The sequence below is a fragment of the Phyllobates terribilis genome, unplaced genomic scaffold (genome assembly GCF_046119375.1).
Source record: "Phyllobates terribilis strain yellow unplaced genomic scaffold, ASM4611937v1 Scaffold_1__5_contigs__length_1240528914, whole genome shotgun sequence".
Classification (NCBI taxonomy): Eukaryota; Metazoa; Chordata; class Amphibia; order Anura; family Dendrobatidae; genus Phyllobates; species Phyllobates terribilis.
In genome coordinates this window covers 1,190,639,788-1,190,659,104 of record NW_027362761.1, presented here as the reverse complement: position 1 = coordinate 1,190,659,104, position 19,317 = coordinate 1,190,639,788, and the positions used below count along the sequence as shown (strand labels likewise).

General features: G+C 44.8%; 1 protein-coding gene across 2 annotated transcripts in view; it reads left to right on the top strand.

Annotated features, from left to right (window-relative positions):
- Positions 1-17,272, top strand: part of LOC141163909 (RING finger protein 24) — a 112,086-nt gene extending 94,814 nt beyond the window's left edge. For both annotated transcript variants that reach the window (XM_073649188.1, XM_073649187.1), the window contains exons 3-6: positions 1,480-1,522; positions 1,816-1,857; positions 2,018-2,097; positions 11,506-17,272. In XM_073649188.1, the coding sequence (XP_073505289.1) occupies positions 1,480-1,522; positions 1,816-1,857; positions 2,018-2,097; positions 11,506-11,644 (304 nt within the window). In that variant the 3' untranslated portion in view covers positions 11,645-17,272. The remainder of the gene's footprint in view (positions 1-1,479; positions 1,523-1,815; positions 1,858-2,017; positions 2,098-11,505) is intronic.
- Positions 17,273-19,317: the final 2,045 nt, after the last annotated feature.

Genomic DNA, 19,317 nt, shown 5'->3' with positions numbered 1-19,317 from the left:
TTCATTTCTTAAAGTAATGATGGCCACTCGTTTTTCTTTACTTAGAATTTGTATTATGGCAAGAAAAAAGCAGCTAACAGTCTATTCAGTAGGACTATCAGCTGTGTATCCACCAGACTTCTGCACAACACAACTGATGGTCCAAGCCCCATTTATAAGGCAAGAAATCCCACTTATTAAACCTGACAGGGCACACCTGTGAAGTGAAGACCATTTCCGGTGACTACCTCTTGAAGCTCATCAAGAGAATGCCAAGAGTGTGCAAAGCAGTCATCAAAGCAAAAGGTGGCTACTTTGAAGAACCTAGAATATAAGACATATTTTCAGTTGTTTCACACTTTTTTGTTAAGTATATAATTCCACATGTGTTAATTCATAGTTTTGATGCCTTCAGTGTGAATGTACAATTTTCATAGTCATGAAAATACAGAAAACTCTTTAAATGAGATGTGTCCAAACTTTTGGTCTGTACTGTGTGTGTGTATATATATATATGATATAGATATTTTTTTCTTAGAGCGATGCGAGTGTTGACTTGATGTTTCTTCAGTCTTGCATTGCTATAAATGTCGGCCTTTTTCCTTTTATCCTGCCTGTTTTACAATAAAGGTTCTTTATAATGGAGGTAAATTGAACAATGTTCTTCGCTATAATGACTGGTTGCCATGGCAATGCTATTGGAATTTCGGTGTTCATTCACACGCAATAGGGGGTAGCTGTCGGCAAATGTCAAGTGCGAAATTAACCCATCGCAACCAGTCGGACGTATGCTTTAATTGCTTCCTTCATGATTGTTTTATGGAGGCTGATTGGTCGATGTGAATTTACTCTGTTACCTGGAGGCATTTAGTGCTGATGCCTCGTTGCTGTGCAGATGGCGCATCGCCTCGTGTTCTCCACTTAAATACCTGGTGGCGTAATAGAACCAATAATGAGCAGGTCTCTCCTGAAATACTCTGTGCTGCAGGGAGATTCTGATTGTCCTACATGGCTCTATTAACTTGCGCCCTTATCTTATCCCATTGAAGAGTTTCCTCGCTATCTCCCATAAGATCAGCAAACCAACTTGTGCACTGCAGGAGCAGGGTGTCCAGCAGCGCAGAGTATTTCAGGAGAGTAGCATGCTGATTTGTGGCTGTGATCTGCCTGCACGGTTTGTATTAATGAAATGGTCACTGACTGCCGCAATATCAGCACAACCGTCTCCTCCTTATATACTCTGTGCTGCTGGGTGATCCTTCTTTCAGTCCCCCGCTCACACTTTTCTCCAATGTCATCATATTGCGACGGCGTCCCTCACACCTCTCCACTTTCCTGAAATGCTCTGTGCTGCTGGGGGGGGGGGGGGGTCTACTGTAATCAGCTCTCCGTGGCCAGGGTGCAATTGGCAAACACAAAATGATCAAAAAATGTACATGTATGGATGGCTGTGATGGTGCTGGGGTCCTCATCTGTCCTTCTCATTATCGCCCTCTACAGGTTGAGACATCAGACGCGTAAGGAGCTGTATGCGTATAAACAGGTGAGGCTCCAAACCTTCCATTTCTGCAGTCTTTTCACCCCCTGATTCTTTTGGTAACCTGTGTACCGTATAAGAAAAGCAAATTGGTCATAGACAAACAAAAAATAAAAAATTTAGGAATGTGTCAATGTTCTAATAAGTAAAGCCAGGGGGCGCTATTACACCGATTTACAGCTCCCTGAAGTGATAACCAATCAGGATTTAGAAGGCCGGATGTTACATTTAGTTTTTTATTTTGCAACATAAAACATTGGTACGACTTACGTTTTTCTGTTATTTATTTTATTTTTCAGGTTATTTTGAAAGAAAAAGTAAAAGAGTTAAATCTCTATGAGGTTAGTATCTGACATGTCTGAAAACTATGACAGTACCTTTTTTTTTTTTCTCTCTCTGTTTCTAATTCTTCATAGGTTTTAAAAGTTTTCCTAGAATTTCCTTTGTTGGTTCCCACATAAGCTGCTGATGTCATGTAATTCTGCTCTCATCTCCTTGTAGATTTGTGCTGTTTGCCTAGAGGAGTTCAAGCCCAAGGATGAGCTGGGTATATGTCCATGCAAGCACGCCTTTCACAGAAAGTAAGTCCTTACCCTTCATTGTATTCAGAAAGCAACACCTCCAAAACCTACCCTTACATTACTGATCCTGAGTTACATCCTGTATTATACTCCAGAGCTGCACTCACTATTCTGCTGGTGCAGTCACTGTGTACATACATTACATTACTGATCCTGTACTGATCCTGAGTTACATCCTGTATTATACTCCAGAGCTGCACTCACTATTCTGCTGGTGCAGTCACTGTGTACATACATTACATTACTGATCCTGAGTTACATCCTGTATTATACTCCAGAGCTGCACTCACTATTCTGCTGGTGCAGTCACTGTGTACATACATTACATTACTGATCCTGTACTGATCCTGAGTTACATCCTGTATTATACTCCAGAGCTGCATTCACTATTCTGCTGGTGCAGTCACTGTGTACATACATTACATTACTGATCCTTAGTTACATCCTGTATTATACTCCAGAGCTGCACTCACTATTCTGCTGGTGCAGTCACTGTGTACATACATTACATTACTGATCCTGTACTGATCCTGAGTTACATCCTGTATTATACTCCAGAGCTGCACTCACTATTCTGCTGGTGCAGTCACTGTGCACATACATTACATTACTGATCCTGTACTGATCCTGAGTTACATCCTGTATTATACTCCAGAGCTGCACTCACTATTCTGCTGATGCAGTCACTGTGTACATACATTACATTACTGATCCTGTACTGATCCTGAGTTACATCCTGTATTATACTCCAGAGCTGCACTCACTATTCTGCTGCTGCAGTCACTGTGTACATACATTACATTACTGATCCTGTACTGATCCTGAGTTACATCCTGTATTATACTCCAGGGCTGCACTCACTATTCTGCTGGTGCAGTCACTGTGTACATACATTACATTACTGATCCTTAGTTACACCCTGTATTATACTCCAGAGCTGCACTCACTATTCTGCTGGTGCAGTCACTGTGTACATACATTACATTACTGATCCTGTACTGATCCTGAGTTACCTCCTGTATTATACTCCAGAGCTGCACTCACTATTCTGCTGGTGCAGTCACTGTGTACATATATTACATTACTGATCCTGAGTTACATCCTGTATTATACTCCAGAGCTGCTCTCACTATTCTGCTGGTGCAGTCACTGTGTACATATATTACATTACTGATCCTGAGTCACATCCTGTATTATACTCCAGAGCTGCACTCACTATTCTGCTGGTGCAGTCACTGTGTACATACATTACATTACTGATCCTGAGTTACATCTTGTAGATCTTTTATTATAAAAATGAAAAACATAACAATAATAATAACAGAAACATAACAAAATTAATAACCAGAAAATAAACAATGTAATGAACTGGTCCAGCCGCTCCCTCTCCCCTCACACACATATTATACATATATACACAATAATAACTACCTACACCATGACATCTGGTCCGGTTACCAAACCAAAAATAACAATATAATAAACAATAACCGACAAATTATATACAAACCAATATATACATTCTTTTTTTTTTTTTTTTTTTTTTAAATAAATAAAATAAATGCTAACTATACAAATATATACAAGACTAAACTAAGCACCCCGCACTCGAGCCCACCAGTCCCTCCCCGGCACTGACCTGAGAGCTGCTCCTGCGCCTCATGCCTCAGTCCAACGTCCATAGGCCAGATCAGGCAGTGCCAGTTTTTCACCCAAATAACCAGTGTCCCACAAGATGAACCCACCTCCCCCCTTTTCCCTCCACCCAACCTAACACCTACACCCAAACCCATATATACAATATATACAGAAACAAACAATACAATAACCACAACTGACAAAGCCCAAGTTCGGTGCCTGCAGCCCTACATCACTGTCTACTGATCAATAAAACAAAAATCTATGGTGTCAGCAGCAGCCCACCACCAGGAGAGGAGATGACCAGACTAGGACACACTAAAAGAAAAGCCCCTCCAGAGGAGAGCGGCCCTCCGTGTACCCAGTCTCTCATACTCCAGAGAACGCACCTTCACCAGGTCACCGAGTATGGTCCTAAGCACATCGTCCACTGGGAGGATTTTCCGCTGCGTCGATACTAAGCACCGTGCGTTCCACGTGTGATACCTGACCACTGCGCTAACTAGAAATAAGGTGCAGCGGTCCCAACCACCCAGGTCCCCGAATGCTCCATAGGCCCATTCCGCATAAGAGAGACCGGCCAGCCGGGGCCAGCCAATGGAGGCGCCCACCCTGTTGTACACCTCTGTGTTAAAGGGACAACGAAGCAGGAAGTGGTCCATGCTTTCCAGCATGGTACCACAATGCTCCCGAGGACAGTTCCTGTCCTCAGAGCTACTACACTTCAGATTGTCCCTCACACACAGTTTCCCATGGAAGCAGCGCCTAGCCAAGTCCCAAACCTTCGAGGGGATCCTGATAGAATTCAAAAGATGCAGACCCACCCCAAGATCCCGACTTGGGCAATCCCTGAGCGCCAGAGGCCTCTGAAAATGGGTCAACAGAACCCTTTTGTCAAGGAGCTTCCTTGGCAGAGTCCTGACCTCCCACATTCCCAGACCCCACCGGCGAATTACCTTCAGAACCACGGTAGCGTAAGCCGGGAGATGTCCATGAGGTGTGCGTAGATCCTTCACTGGCCCTCCTGTCTCCCATTCCTGGAAGAAAGGCTGAAACCATCCCTTACAGGAGAATACCCACGGAGGAGCCCTCTCTTTCCAGAGGTTTGCAATATTGATCTTAATGAAGGTATTCACAAGGAATACCACAGGGTTGACCATACCCAACCCTCCTAGTCTCCTCGTACGGTAAGTAACCTCCCTCTTGACCAGGTTCAGTCTATTCCCCCATAACAGTTGAAAGAACAAACTGTAGACCCGAGTCCAGAGAGGCTCTGGCAAGATGCACACACTGCCCAGATAGATCAGCAAAGGGCGCAGGTAAGTTTTGATCAGGTTTATCCTTTCCCTTAGGGTCAAGGACCAACCCTTCCATTGGTTCACCTTCTGAGTGGCGATCTCTAGCCTGCTGTCCCAATTTTGTGTGGGGTAATCCCCCTGGCCAAATTCGATGCCAAGAACTTTTGCAGAGACTTTGGGTTCTGGAAGGGTGTCCGGGAGATCAAAACCAGGATCTCCTCCTCCCAGCCAGAGACTCACACTTATCCCAGTTGATCTTAGACCCGGATGCCTCCGAGTAGCCATTTACCTCTGACATCAGCCATTCTGCCTCCCCATCAGAGGAAACAAAAACGGTGACGTCATCGGCATACGCCACCACTCTCAGAGTGGCTTCCGGTGCTGCCCGGTCCATCCCGATCCCAGCCAACAGTCCACGCTCCACCCTCCTAAGAAGTGGGTCAATCGCAAACACGTACAGTAGCGGGCTCAAGGGGCAACCCTGGCGAACACCACACCCAACCTCAAAAGAGCTGCCAATCCAACCGTTCACAAGCGGGAAACTCTCTGCCCCAGCGTACAAGGTCTTAAGCCAATCAACAAACCCCCCCGGCAGGCCATACCTCAGAAGGACAGACCAGAGGTACTCAAGGTTAACCCGATCAAACGCTTTTGCCTGGTCCAATGACAGCATGTACCCCTTCCAGTGACCAGCCCTACCCTGCTCCACCGCCTCTCGGACACAGAGTACAGCACTAATTGTACTGTGGCCCTTAACAGAGCAATGCTGGGCCCCCGAAAGGAGCTGGGGTGCAGATTTCACCAGCCGATTAAACAGCACCTTTGCCAAAACCTTCCTGTCTGCATTGAGAAGCGCTATGGGACGCCAATTCTCAATGCAAGATGGGTCCTTACCCTTTGACAAGATGATCAGGGCAGACCTCCTCATTGACTTTGGCAGAGTGCCCGAGGAAAGACACTCATTGAATACCTCAGTCAAGAGGGGAACCAAGGCGTCCTTAAAGGTCTTATAGAATTCAGATGTTAAGCCATCCGGACCGGGAGATTTCTTCAGGGCAAGCCCTTCAATCGCCAACTTAACTTCCTCTTCCCTGATCATCTCTGTCAAAACACCAAGAGAGGGGTCTACCCCTGGTTCGGGGACGGCTTCAGCCAGAAAAGCCGACATCTCATCCCAATCCAGATCCCTCTTCCCCAAGAGGTGCGAGTAGAAGGATCTGACGACCTCCAGGATCCCTGATCTGGATCTTTTCAGGGACCCCGCAGTGTCAACCAGTCCTGTAACAACTTTACTATTCACTGACATCTTGCAGTTTCTGTAAGGGTCGGGCGAGCGGTACTTCCCGTAATCCCTCTCAAAAACCAAAGATGCGTGTCTATCATACTGACACCTCATTAGCAAAGATTTCACTCTGGAGATCTCCTCGCGGCTACCTCCAGTTGAGACAAGATGCTCGAGTTTCCTCCTCAGGCCCTGATACAGGCGATACCTGTCCAGGCTCCTGAGGCTCGAGAGCTGGCGGAAGAATCTCGCCACCCTTTTCTTAAACATCTCCCACCACTCTGACTTACTACTACAAAGATCCAGTAAGGGTACCTGGCTCTGAAGAAAATCCTCAAAGGACTGTCTTATCTCCGCTTCTTCCAAGAGAGACGAATTGAGCCTCCAAAAGCCTCTTCCCATCCGGGGGGTCTCTCTAACATTCAGGGAAAACAAAATCAAACAGTGATCGGAGAACTCCACCTCAACAACAGATACTGCTGAAGAGACGGATTCCTCCTTTAAATAAAACCTGTCTATCCTGGACCTACAGTTACGTCTATGATAGGTGAGCCCCTCGTGGCCTGGGGTGTGAGGGATGTGGACATCCACCAGGCGAGCCTCACTAGCTATACTATTAAGGGCGACGCTATCATAAGTCAGCTTGTCTCTGGAACCTCCTCTATCCCGGGGCCTCGTGACAGTGTTGAAGTCCCCTCCAAAGACGACCTGCCGACTCGTAAAAAGGTAGGGCTTGATCCTCGTAAAGAGACACTTCCGGTCCCACTTAGATTGGGGACCATAAATGTTAATGAGCCGAAGCTCCTGTCCCTTCATGAGGACATCTAATATCAGGCACCTCCCCATTTCTAACTCAATAACAGGTCGGCATTCTACCGGTGCGGTAAAAAGGACCGCCACTCCGCTATACGGCTCGGCCGCAAGAGACCAATAGGAGGGCCCGAGTCTCCACTCCCTCTTAGCTATAAACACCTCTGCCATATTTGGCAGCCTGGTCTCTTGCAAAAAGAAAATGTCAGCTTCAACCTGGCTGAGAAAATCAAAGGCCGCAAATCTAGCCATATTTGACTTAATGCTGGCGACATTAATGGACGCCAGCGTCAACGGAGTGGGTACCGCCATCACTGGTGATTGAATTAGATGGCTTTCCTCTTCCCACTCCTCTTATCCTCTGCCTCAGAGGAGGAATCCTTCCCCCTCTTTAATGACACAGAGGTGTCCATTCCAGCATTTTTCCTTCTTTTCTCATCCTCGTCTCCGGTCTCTGGGCCAGTCCCTCCCCCCAAGGACCCTACATCCCCAGGAGAAGGAGACTCGGCGCCCCCTGTAAGCTCCGCCGAAGCCGGAACCTCACCCTCAGCCTCCTCCTCAGAGGAAGAGATGTTATCAAGGGCTTGGAACCGGTTAGAAAGACCAACCAGAGGGGAGTCAGTTTTACCTTCCTTAGGTAACTTGGTCAGAGCGGGAGAAGATGTTTTATCTCCCTTCTTTCTCTTCTTTTTGGTGCCGAGCTTACGCTTGTGCTCTAGCCACCGCTTATTATCCTCATCCATACTTTCATAATGGGAGGATTCTGAGGCTGAGGCGGTTTCCTCCCTGTGGATCCTCCTGACCTCCTCATCCAACTCATCATCCCTCGGGGCCTCAGCAGTAAGACTGGCATCCAGGACAGGGGCTGCCCCGGTAGTCTGGGGCTCCCCCCGCTCCCTCTCCTGTCTGCGCTTGCCTAGACGCCTCAGCTGGGCAGGCGTCTTTTTATTGCTTTTCTTCCCTGGCCCCTCAGCTCCCCCACCCCTGCTAGTCCCCTCCCCAGCAGAATCGGCCTCACTGCTTTCTCCCACCGGGGTCTCGACTGCATTAGCGAAGGAGCGAGGACAACGGCTGAATGGGTGACCTAACTCACCACACAGGTGGCACCTAATCTCCACACAAGAGGCGGCAAGATGGCCGACACCCCCACACAACGCGCATTTCTGCACGGTGCAGTTTGCACTGAAGTGTGTGGGGTCGCCGCACCTGTGACAGAGCTTCGGTTGCCCCTGGTAGAAGACCAGGATACGATCCCTACCCAGGAAGGCAGACGATGGAATGTGGGCAACCGTACCACCTGAGCGCTTAAGTTTTACCATAAACGTCCAGGCCCCTGACCAGATACCAAACTCGTCGCGGTTTTTCTTTGGCATCTCCACCACCTCTCCATACCGACCAAGCCACGTCATGATGTCATAGCAAGAAAGCGACTCGTTACGAGTCATCACGGTCACTTTCTTGATCTGGTTTTGGCGAGACACTGCCTGAACGGCAAAGTCTCGCCAGCCGGGCTCATTTTTTGCCAACTCCTAATTCGTCCAGAAGAGCTCAAGCCCCTCCAGCCGAACAAAGCTGACATGATACTCAGGCGTGGAATAGGGATGTATCAAGGCGTAGATGTCAATTGCCTTGAAGCCCATCCTCAGCAGGAGCTCCACAACCTTAGACCTTGGAGGACATGCATCACTGCCCCTCCACCGAAGACGGACCACATTCCTACGCACACTGCCTGGCCCGGCTGTTGGGAGGGCCCACACTGTATCCCCCCCCTTTTTGCTCTCGGAAGGCCCCGAGGCCATGCCTCTCTATCCAGAAGGATAGATCAACCTCTCGATCCTCTACCATTATTGATCTCTCCCCCTTCTTTAGAGCCTCCAGAAGGCGCCGTTGCAACATGCCGTCCCCAAAGCCTGGAGACTAGGAGGATGCCCTATTTGCCCCGGAGGTGACACTGGCATAACTCTGGACAGGTGTTGCCACCCCCGGGGGGGGGGGCAACCGGACCAGTGACTACATCAGCCCCAACAGCATCACCATTACCCACCTCCATCTCACCCTCCACCAAACCAGCAACCACACCACTAGACAATGAATTAGCCTCATTCACCCCCACCACCACATTCATTCCTGCTGGACCAGTGACAAAGGTGGATGACATTTCGACCTCCGCATCAGGCACAAGGGGCTCAGTCACCTCCATGGAACTGGAGGCGACCTCACCCCCGGTCTTATGTGTGCCCTCCACATCATCGGTCGGTAATTTCCGCTGTTTGGCATTTGGTATAATGTGCCGCTGATCTTTAGCTGCTGTTAGGCGCCACTGATCTTTAGCATCAGGATCTTCCGGACCAGCGACGCCAACGCAAAATAGCACTTTCGTGGGAGGACCGGAACGTTCAGCCCTGACAGCCCCCTCACACTGCCGCCGCTCCTCAACTAAGTGATCAGCGGCAACAGCATTCAGAGGTGCCGAGGCTACCGGAGCTGCCCCCGACACCGGGCTGCTCCCCCCCTCCCACTGAGGAGCGCACCGCAGCATCGTGGCCTGATGGAACGCCCGCCGCCGGGCCGCCCTCACTGTCCAGCCTCTCGGCTGATGCACCTCCTGCTGCGTCCCCACTACTACAAGCAGAGACGGAGCTCTGCGCCTCACTACCGCGCTCTGTAATCTCCCCGCGCCTTTGCACCGGATCCACAGTAGAACCTGGGCTGGACTGGGCAACGGGGCTTATACAGCGAGCTGAGCCTGCCGCCGACTCGGGGGATACAGGGAGGAGGGCATAGACATAGCTTACCGCTTCCTGCAGCTTTGGCTTGGTCTTCTTAGCCTTTTTGTGGCCCCCAGGTGCCTCTTCTGGTAGATCGTCACCAAGATGGAAGTTGTGGAGGCACACTGGCGACTCCAGGAGCTTAATCTCCGCCATTAGCGCCCCTCCCTGGCCGCTGCTGTCACTGTCCTCCCCAGAGCCGGCAGAACTGCAACCGGATGTCACTGTCGCCTGTCCTGCAGGGAGCTCGCTGCACGTGGCCTGCGGGTGACTTTGCAGGCTGCCAGGTGGGGCTTCCTGCTGGTCATCATCACTCTCATCATCCACCTGGCTCTCAGGCTGCAGCCCCATCTGCCTTTGCTCTCTGGTATCTGCCATTTCTCTAAAGCGGTCTTCATTTATAAGTTTTTCTTTGAATGGACCACTCTGCTCCCTGATGGTGGCTTTCCTAAGTTCCAGGAGATGAATTTCACTGGTCAGTCTTTTTATCTCCGCTTGGAGCTTGGCCTTCCTTGGTTTGGAGGCACCTGCAGCTTTTGCGCTTGTGCAGCGCAGCTCCTCCCTAAGTCTCCTGACGAGCTTACTGGCATCTTCATACTCACGGAGGTGGATCATGACCCGGGAGGCATAGGTGGACACAGACTCCCGGGGTCCCTGCAGCGCCCAACCCCCCTCATGCGCCATCATGCACGCCGCTGTCAGGCTTTTCCTCCATGCTGGAAGCCTTGCAGCTTCTAGGGGTCTCCACAATCCCGGGGGGAGTAGGAGCCACATTGCTGCGACTCCTGGTGGAGCGTCTCATCCCCTAGTCCTCTGATGTGCAGGCCGGTTGCTGGTTTCTTCTGCCCCCCCGCCGGCCTGGTTCGGGAAGCAGAAGCCTGGGGCTTGGCTCCTTCACTCATCCCAGAAACCCGCTCCCTCCCAGGGTAAGAGAGAGAGCAGGTCCCCAGGTGGAGAGGTGTTGGTTTCTCAGAGATCAGGAGCACACAGCAGGATCTGCAGCCACCACACCCGCAATCACCACACTGACTAGCAGCTGATCAGAGCTGCACCCAGTATGCTGCTGGTGCAGTCACTGTTTACATACATTACATTACTGATCCTGAGTTACATCCTGTATTATACTCCAGAGCTGCACTCACTATTCTGCTGGTGCAGTCACTGTGTACTTACATTACATTACTGATCCTGTACTGATCCTGAGTTACATCCTGTATTATACTCCAGAGCTGCACTCACTATTCTGCTTGTGCAGTCACTGTGTACATACATTACATTACTGATCCTGAGTTATATCCTGTATTATACTCCAGAGCTGCACTCACTATTCTGCTGATGCAGTCACTGTGTACATACATTACATTACTGATCCTGTACTGATCCTGAGTTACATCCTGTATTATACTCCAGAGCTGCACTCACTATTTTGCTGGTGCAGTCACTGTGTACATACATTACATTACTGATCCTGTACTGATCCTGAGTTACATCCTGTATTATACTCCAGAGCTGCACTCACTGTTCTGCTGGTGCAGTTACTGTGTACATTATATTATTAACTCTTTATGCCATATCCTTATGTCCTGATACATTTCTTTGTCTCTTATTCCAGGTGCCTCATTAAATGGCTGGAGGTGCGTAAGGTTTGCCCCCTGTGTAACATGCCCGTCCTGCAGTTGGCACAACTTCACAGTAACCAGGAGCCCGGACCTCCGCAGGGGCCGCTGCCCGGGGCGGAGAACATTGTATAGTCTCCAGCCAACGCGTCGTCATGGGTCGTCCATACCTGAAGCCACAGATCACACGTCCTTATCCCGTTTCTTCGGGGCGGATCCCAGAATCCTGGTCGGCAGCTGATGGATTCCTGCCGCCATCTCCGGCATGGGTGTGTGGACTCTGTAGCAACCAAAGCACTTTCATCGCCCGCCGCTCCGCAGGGGGCACACGAGGGAACTTGGCAGCAGTATTTGGCCTTGGTCGAGCACTTTACAAGATCTCACTGGGACTCTTGCAACTTTTTTGGTTTTTCTTTTAAACATTTTATATGGAAATCTTTTACTGGAAGTTTCATTGTGCCGGGGTCGGAAGTGGCACAAGTGTCCATTTACAAAGGGAAGGGCTGGGGCCGGCCCAGGAGGAGCCGGGGATGGAGGATTGCCGCACTATGCAACCTGCTTACTGTAAACCGTGCAGATCTCTAGGTGAGAAGCCTGGTCTGTACATTGCCAGGATACTGTACACACCCATAGGGTCTTCTTATAGTGCACCCATCACTGGCACGCTGCCACTTATCCCAGCGTCACTAATATTCCACATGTTGGTGCTCTGTGCCCTAATTACAGCATCGAGGCGTCTCAGTGCTGACAATGGCTCCCGGCGATCACCTTGTGTAGTTTAGGCAATAGGCTTTATCTTCCGGAATATTTGCGTTGTATTGCGTCCAACAGTGAACAAGACTGTTACTCGTTCTTTATTTAAGGAGAACTCCACATCGATCTACGTTAAAGCCCAAGTGCCACAGTTTAAAAATGTGAAAACTATTTTTTAATATCTTGTTCCTGTGCCGAGCTATTTAGATTTCAATCTGTGACCCCATGACAACACTTCCCGTCCATGTGCATTTTTTTTGCACTCTTCTGCAATTAAAGGTTGCCTAAAGCAATCGACTTTTGTGTACCATATGTATATGTGTGTGTGTATATACAAACACACACACGAAAAAAATGTATATATAATATTTTTTATACTATAAATATATATTATTTATAATATGTAGATATTATATATACATTTTTTCTTCAGAAATAAAATAAAAAAATATGTATATAATTATTATTATTATTATTATTATTTTTTTTTTAAAGCATAGACTAGAAAGAAAAGACTTCTAATTGGCTGTCAGACAGAGTAGAGCCTGGAAGTGTTGTCATAGGGATATAATTCATTTCAGGAATGTTATTTAAAGGTAAATTTCACATATTTAAAAGTGGGGTGTGTGTGTGTGTATATATATATTATATTTTATATAAAATTTGTTTTTGGAGGTTAAAAAAAACACATTTTTTTGGGTCGAGCTCACTGGCACGTACGTTTTCAGTTAACTTGTTCTATATATATATATATATATATATATATATATATATATATATATATATATATATATATATATATATATATATATATATATATATATATAAAATCATCTTTGAGCAACATTTTTAATGAAACACAAATGCAGTTTCCCCTTCTATACCTTAGTGTCTATTGCTGGCTGCAGAATGAGTTAACTGAAAACGTGTCAGTGAGCTCGTATATAGTGTCCGCTAAAATGGAAAACTCCCTTTTTAAGATACAAGAAGGGGGCTTTAATCTAGATCTTTCTGGGGATTCTACAGGAAGTTGTCGCCAGGCGACAAATGGTGGAATTTTACAGGAAACACAGCACTTGGGTCATTAACCCTTTACTAACCCCCTAGTCTTTATATACCAGGCTATGTTGGCAATGCCAAGCCTTTTCAACGCCCATAAAATGGTTATTATTATATTACGCATGATATGTTTTCGGGGGCAAAAAAAAAAAAACCCTTCTAGAATTTTATTTTTTTTTTTCAGTTTTTAAAAAATAAATAAATAAATAAAAAAGCCAAATTCTATATTAAGACTTTCGTGGCCCATGTAACATGATGGGCCTATCTGCCGATTAGATCGGGGTCGGTCATGACATCTCTATGGAAACAAGAGCACTTAATTGTTTTTTTTTTTTCTTTTTTTTTTTTAATAAGATAGCTGATGTGATCCTTCTAAATAAAAGGGGTCTTGTAGAATCGCCCCTTATAAACAAACGAAAAAAAAAAAGTCCAGAACCATCTAAATATCTAGTAAGGAGACGACCTGATGGATTACACCTTTTTCTTCAGCTACAGATTAATATTAAAGTATATCCGGGGGGGAAAAACTGTGTTTTACAAGACATGGAGGCCCTGAGTAGTCGCCTCTGTGTGAGAACAATTGTTGCTAGGCAACCATTTAAACCTAAGCATTTGGAATTCTGAAGGAAACTCTGATTCCGAGGCAACGGCTTAAACGTAAACATCGGGAACCGCACGGCGCAAGATCGAGCTCATCACCTTTTTTGATCTACGTGACCCTCGTCTTGGATTTAATATTAAGAATCCAAATTTCAGTGGTTCCTAATAATTTTATTTTTTAATTGCCGTCTAAATTAAAGATTTTTTTTTTTTTTTATGTATTTCTTGAGGGAAGGATCGATAAATTCATCTGTCTTATCACAGCTATGGAGATTTGGTAGAAATTAAAAAAACTTTTCTCAGCTCCCCGTAATGTTGTACAGGAAAAACATGGCTTCTTCAATAAACAGCGCCCCTCCTGGGTTGTGTCAGATACTGCAGCTCTAATGGACTGATGATACCACTCACAACAAGTGTGGCTCCCTCACCATTCTCCTTACATATAAAGATCCTGGGAGATTTCTTGCTTTTGTTGTTCTCAAGTCATTTTCATAATAAAATTATATTACATATTTTTTTTCTCCGAGGAAGGAGGTCGCGTGCACTAGTTTCCCACTCAGTGTTATCTCCAAGCGCCTTACTTTATTTAGTGCCGGTCATTTGCTATAGAAGGCTTATTGAGATGTGATGGTCGTGTTTTTGAGATGAGCCAACAATTATGACGAGACGACGAAGTGCAGTATTCAAAGTGTTAATAACCAAGCAAAACAATCGTTATTCTTTTAAAAGTAAAAAAAAAAAAAAACACAACAAAAAAATGCCATTTTACCTATAGGATTTTTCTACATAAAAAGTTGAGTCACTGTGTACATGCAATATACACTGATCCTGTATTATACTCCAGAGCTGCACTCACTATTCTGCTGGTGCAGTCACTGTGTACAGACATTACATTACTGATCCTGAGTTACATCCTGTATTATACTCCAGAGCTGCACTCACTATTCTGCTGGTGCAGTCACTGTGTACATACATTACATTACTGATCCTGTACTGATCCTGAGTTACATCCTGTATTATACCCCAGAGCTGCACTCACTATTCTGCTGGTGCAGTCACTGTGTACATACATTACATTACTGATCCTGTACTGATCCTGAGTTACATCCTGTATTATGCCCCAGAGCTGCACTCACTCCTCACTGTTCTTCTGGTGGAGTCACTGTGTACATACATTACATTACTGATCCTGTACTGATCCTGAGTTACATCCTGTATTATACTCCAGAGCTGCACTCACTATTCTGCTGGTGCAGTCACTGTGTACATACATTACATTACTGATCCTGTACTGATCCTGAGTTACATCCTGTATTATACTCCAGAGCTGCACTCACTATTCTGCTGGTGCAGTCACTGTGTACATACATTACATTACTGATCCTGTACTGATCCTGAGTTACATCCTGTATTATGCCCCAGAGCTGCACTCACTCCTCACTGTTCTGCTGGTGCAGTCACTGTGTACATACATTACATTACTGATCCTGTACTGATCCTGAGTTACATCCTGTATTATACTGCAGAGCTGCACTCACTATTCTGCTGCTGCAGTCACTGTGTACATACATTACATTACTGAACCTGAGTTATATCCTGTATTATACTCCAGAGCTGCACTCACTATTCTGCTGGTGCAGTCACTGTGTACATACATTACATTACTGATCCTGTACTGATCCTGAGTTACATCCTGTATTATGCCCCAGAGCTGCACTCACTCCTCACTGTTCTGCTGGTGGAGTTATATCCTGTATTGGATTAGCAGAATAAAGAGTGCAGCTCTGGAGTAAATGTGCACATGTGAGTGACTTAACTTTTCTATGTAGGCTCTATCTGGTATACGGTGTTTTTCATCGGTGTATCCAAGCCACTACAGTATTACCAATATCCAACAGTCGTGTTTTACCTTTCAAACCGCTACTGGTGTCCTGCGCACATTCTCATTCTTGCTTTATATACCCTCATTGTATAAATTTCTACAGTTGCACCGTTCCCCATCCAGCACCAATGATGTTTTTGAGACATTGGAATTTTACTTAGGTCCCAACAAAGGTATTTTTTGTCGCACCATACATGGCAGCTAAATGTAGAATTTTTTTTCCTTTTTAAGTATTTCATTATAAGAATAAAAAGTAGATATTATTTTTTTCCCCCTTTGGGTTTGTTGTGATTGTGCTACAGCCTCGTGTATGGATTTCATAATGAAGAATTTTTACATTTTCCTGATAACTTGCCTCATCTATGAGCTCTTCCTCTAAAATGTTTTCTTTTTTTTTTTTTCTTTACATCGTTTTCTAAAAAAAAGTTTTATTTCTTTTTTTTTTATAGTTTAGCCAAACTTTTTTTTTTGCATTGTTGATGCGCTGTTTACTATGGTCTTACATTCCCTACGATTCCCATAATTTATCTAGTTCTGATAGACGTGCAGTCCAAAAATGTATTTTTTTCATTGAAGTATTTTTGGTTATTTTTGACCTCCCTATGTGACGAGCGTGGTAATTGATGGAAAGTATATTGTAATGATAAATTCCTAGTTGTGCCTGAGTGACTAAAGCCGAGTTTTTATACTTGCCTATAAGGGCTCTGATGGTTTAAAAAGATATCTGTATCGTCCATGTAATGGGTATGGTCTTGATATTTTCTATTTTCCTCCAGGTCAGATTGTATTAATTGGCCTTGTGGTAACCATTACCTAATTGTATTCATGTATTTTTATTTTATTTTTTTTCTTTTTATGGAGTCATTTGTAAAATTTTTGGTAAAATTGATTGAAAAAAAAATGTTATCCCTTTAAGCATGGTGGCGGCCATCTTGTGGAGTAAGATATATATATATATATATATATATATATATATATATATATATATATATATATATATATAATTTTGTTTTTTTATCATTATTATTAAACCTCATTTTTTTTCTCTCTCAAAATATCACCTAAAACTAATCACATAATCAGGAACTTGTATTTTGTATTAAAATGTTTGGTTGATTGTTGTCTGTACCACACACCACAATGGCTGCCAGTATTTAAAGTGGCTAAAATAGATTTTATTTGGAGACTGTAGATCTTTTCACTGGTCTTATATTTGTCCAAAAATATACATTTTTCCAGTAATAACCTAAATTATCTGTGAAAAAAATGTTTTATAGCCTTGTTGGAGAAGTACACAATGGAGGCAGCCATCTTGATTTATATACCAATCAATGGGACATTTTGGTGACATCAGTGCCCTTCAAGGTTGTGTAGAGGTTATGGCTGCAATGTATAGACAAAATTGATGATCTAGTGTCATTTCCACTAACTTTTTTTTTTATTTTTATTTTTTTAGTATTTGATAGTAAGACCCAGTTGTTGGAAACGTATTTTTGTATTGGTCAAACTTACTAGGATCTAACTAGATATTGGGGAGATGAGGGAGAGTTGGGGAATTGTCTAAAATCTTGTGCCAAAATTTGTAACCCTTTTTTTTTAAATTTTTTTTTTAAAGGTCATATTACAATAATCGCGATGTCACATATCAGTAGTGGATGTAAGTCCAGTACATGGGGGAACTCCAATAAATTTCCTAGGCATTTCTACCCTTATTTATGACCACAGGGGGGCAGCATTTTGTGTATTCAGAGTTGATATAGTAAAGATATTTCAATATCTTCTCCTCTAAATAATGAAAAGAACATTAAATCTGTGCTCCATTATTATGCCTGATGGGAGTGGCTTTATAATTTTGATGACAGTTATGGCAGTGATATATACCATTTAATATTTCCAATAGGAAAGTGGTTTCTAAGAAATTGCTACATTTCCTTATTTGTACTTACTGGAAGAAAATTCTGGAAGCAATAACGTTCCTGAGCGTCATGGCCCTTTAAATTTGTAAAAAAAGTTTTTTTTGTAAAGTCAGGAGCCATCAGCCTCGACCTAACACAGTAATGTCAATACAGTGTTAAACCACAAAAAGTATATTTTTGGTTTACTATTTCTTTTTCTCCTTGTCTTTTCTCCCCTTGTTCCATTGTCTTTTTTTTCTTTTTTTTTTTTTCTTTTTTTTTTCTTTTGTTTGTGAGACCTCAGGTTCTCGGTTTCATAGACTTGTTTGTACACTAAAAGAGAAGAGAAAATTCTGCAGTAGAATATTTTTTAAAACGTAAAAGAATAAAAAAAAAAAACCTCACTGTTTTTGTAAGCTATATTTTTGTATATTTAATTGCTATTAAAACTGTGTTTTTTGCTAACTACAATATTCATATGAAAGAAGAAAACTGTTTTGCATGTGATTTGACTTGAAATGTAAATAAAGGAGAATTTTGAAAACTGTTTTTATGTGTGAACGCAGTCGTGAATCATCTTCCACTTGCCCAAAACTGAAATGATTATTTTTTTTTTTTTGGAGATTATGAGGCCAATTCCATTGAGTGATTTTTCAACAGAATTGCTTGAAATATTGCAAAATTTTTGTGCAAATCGAAGTTGCACAATTTTTTTTTTTTTACAACATTTGGTGATTTTACGTCTGTCCCAGCCAGATTTTTGAAAAGTGGACGGAGCAAAGTGGCCAAGTACACCCAAAAAAACGAATCGCAAGACATGGCCGAGGTAGGAAGAAGTCTGCGTCTTTCAAGGAGACCAGTATTTTTCGCCAGGTCAAGGTTCCATCGCATGCAGCGAAGTCTATTGCTTGACTAGCCATGAAAGAATAATGACCCGGCCCCTTCCTCACTGGACCTAAACCCTATTGAGATCTGGTGGCCCTTCGTAAAAGGGAGATTTCTGGAGCAGGAGTGTAAGGTGCCAGAGGCAGTAGACGTGGATGAGCTGCTGCTCCATCATACCCTGGACTTTACAGGAAAATCGTGTCCCTGTCCCAATATGCTGGTGTGTGTGTGTGTTCCTCACTTGTTGGCTGCAGGCCTCTGCTATCTCTAAGCCTTCATCTTCCGGAGCCGCCGCACACATCTCAGGGGACAACAAGTTCATTTCAACACAGAAGTTTACTGGACAGTTCAAGTTCATCATATTGTAACACGCAGTATCGGCACAACACTTCTTGCTTACAGTACATTTTCATCATTACTAACCGTTCCTCCTGAACTATCCCTACGTTTACTGGTCCTGTCAGCCCCAGCGATTTCCTGTCCAGTCCCACAGTACACCCGAGACCAGCGGCGTATCTAGGGGGGGGGGGTGCCCCAGGTGCTGCCGGCAGGGGGGGCACAGTCAGGCCACCTAATGAGGCGGTCCGAGGTGCCCCCCCGGCGGCTGAATTATGCCGCCCCCCCGGACCGGGATTCGGTCGTTCTCTGAGCGGGCGTCACGCTGACACCCAGCTCAGAGAAGCTGCAGCGTGCCGGCTCCCAGTGATTGTACTGGTGTCTCTCAGACGCCAGGA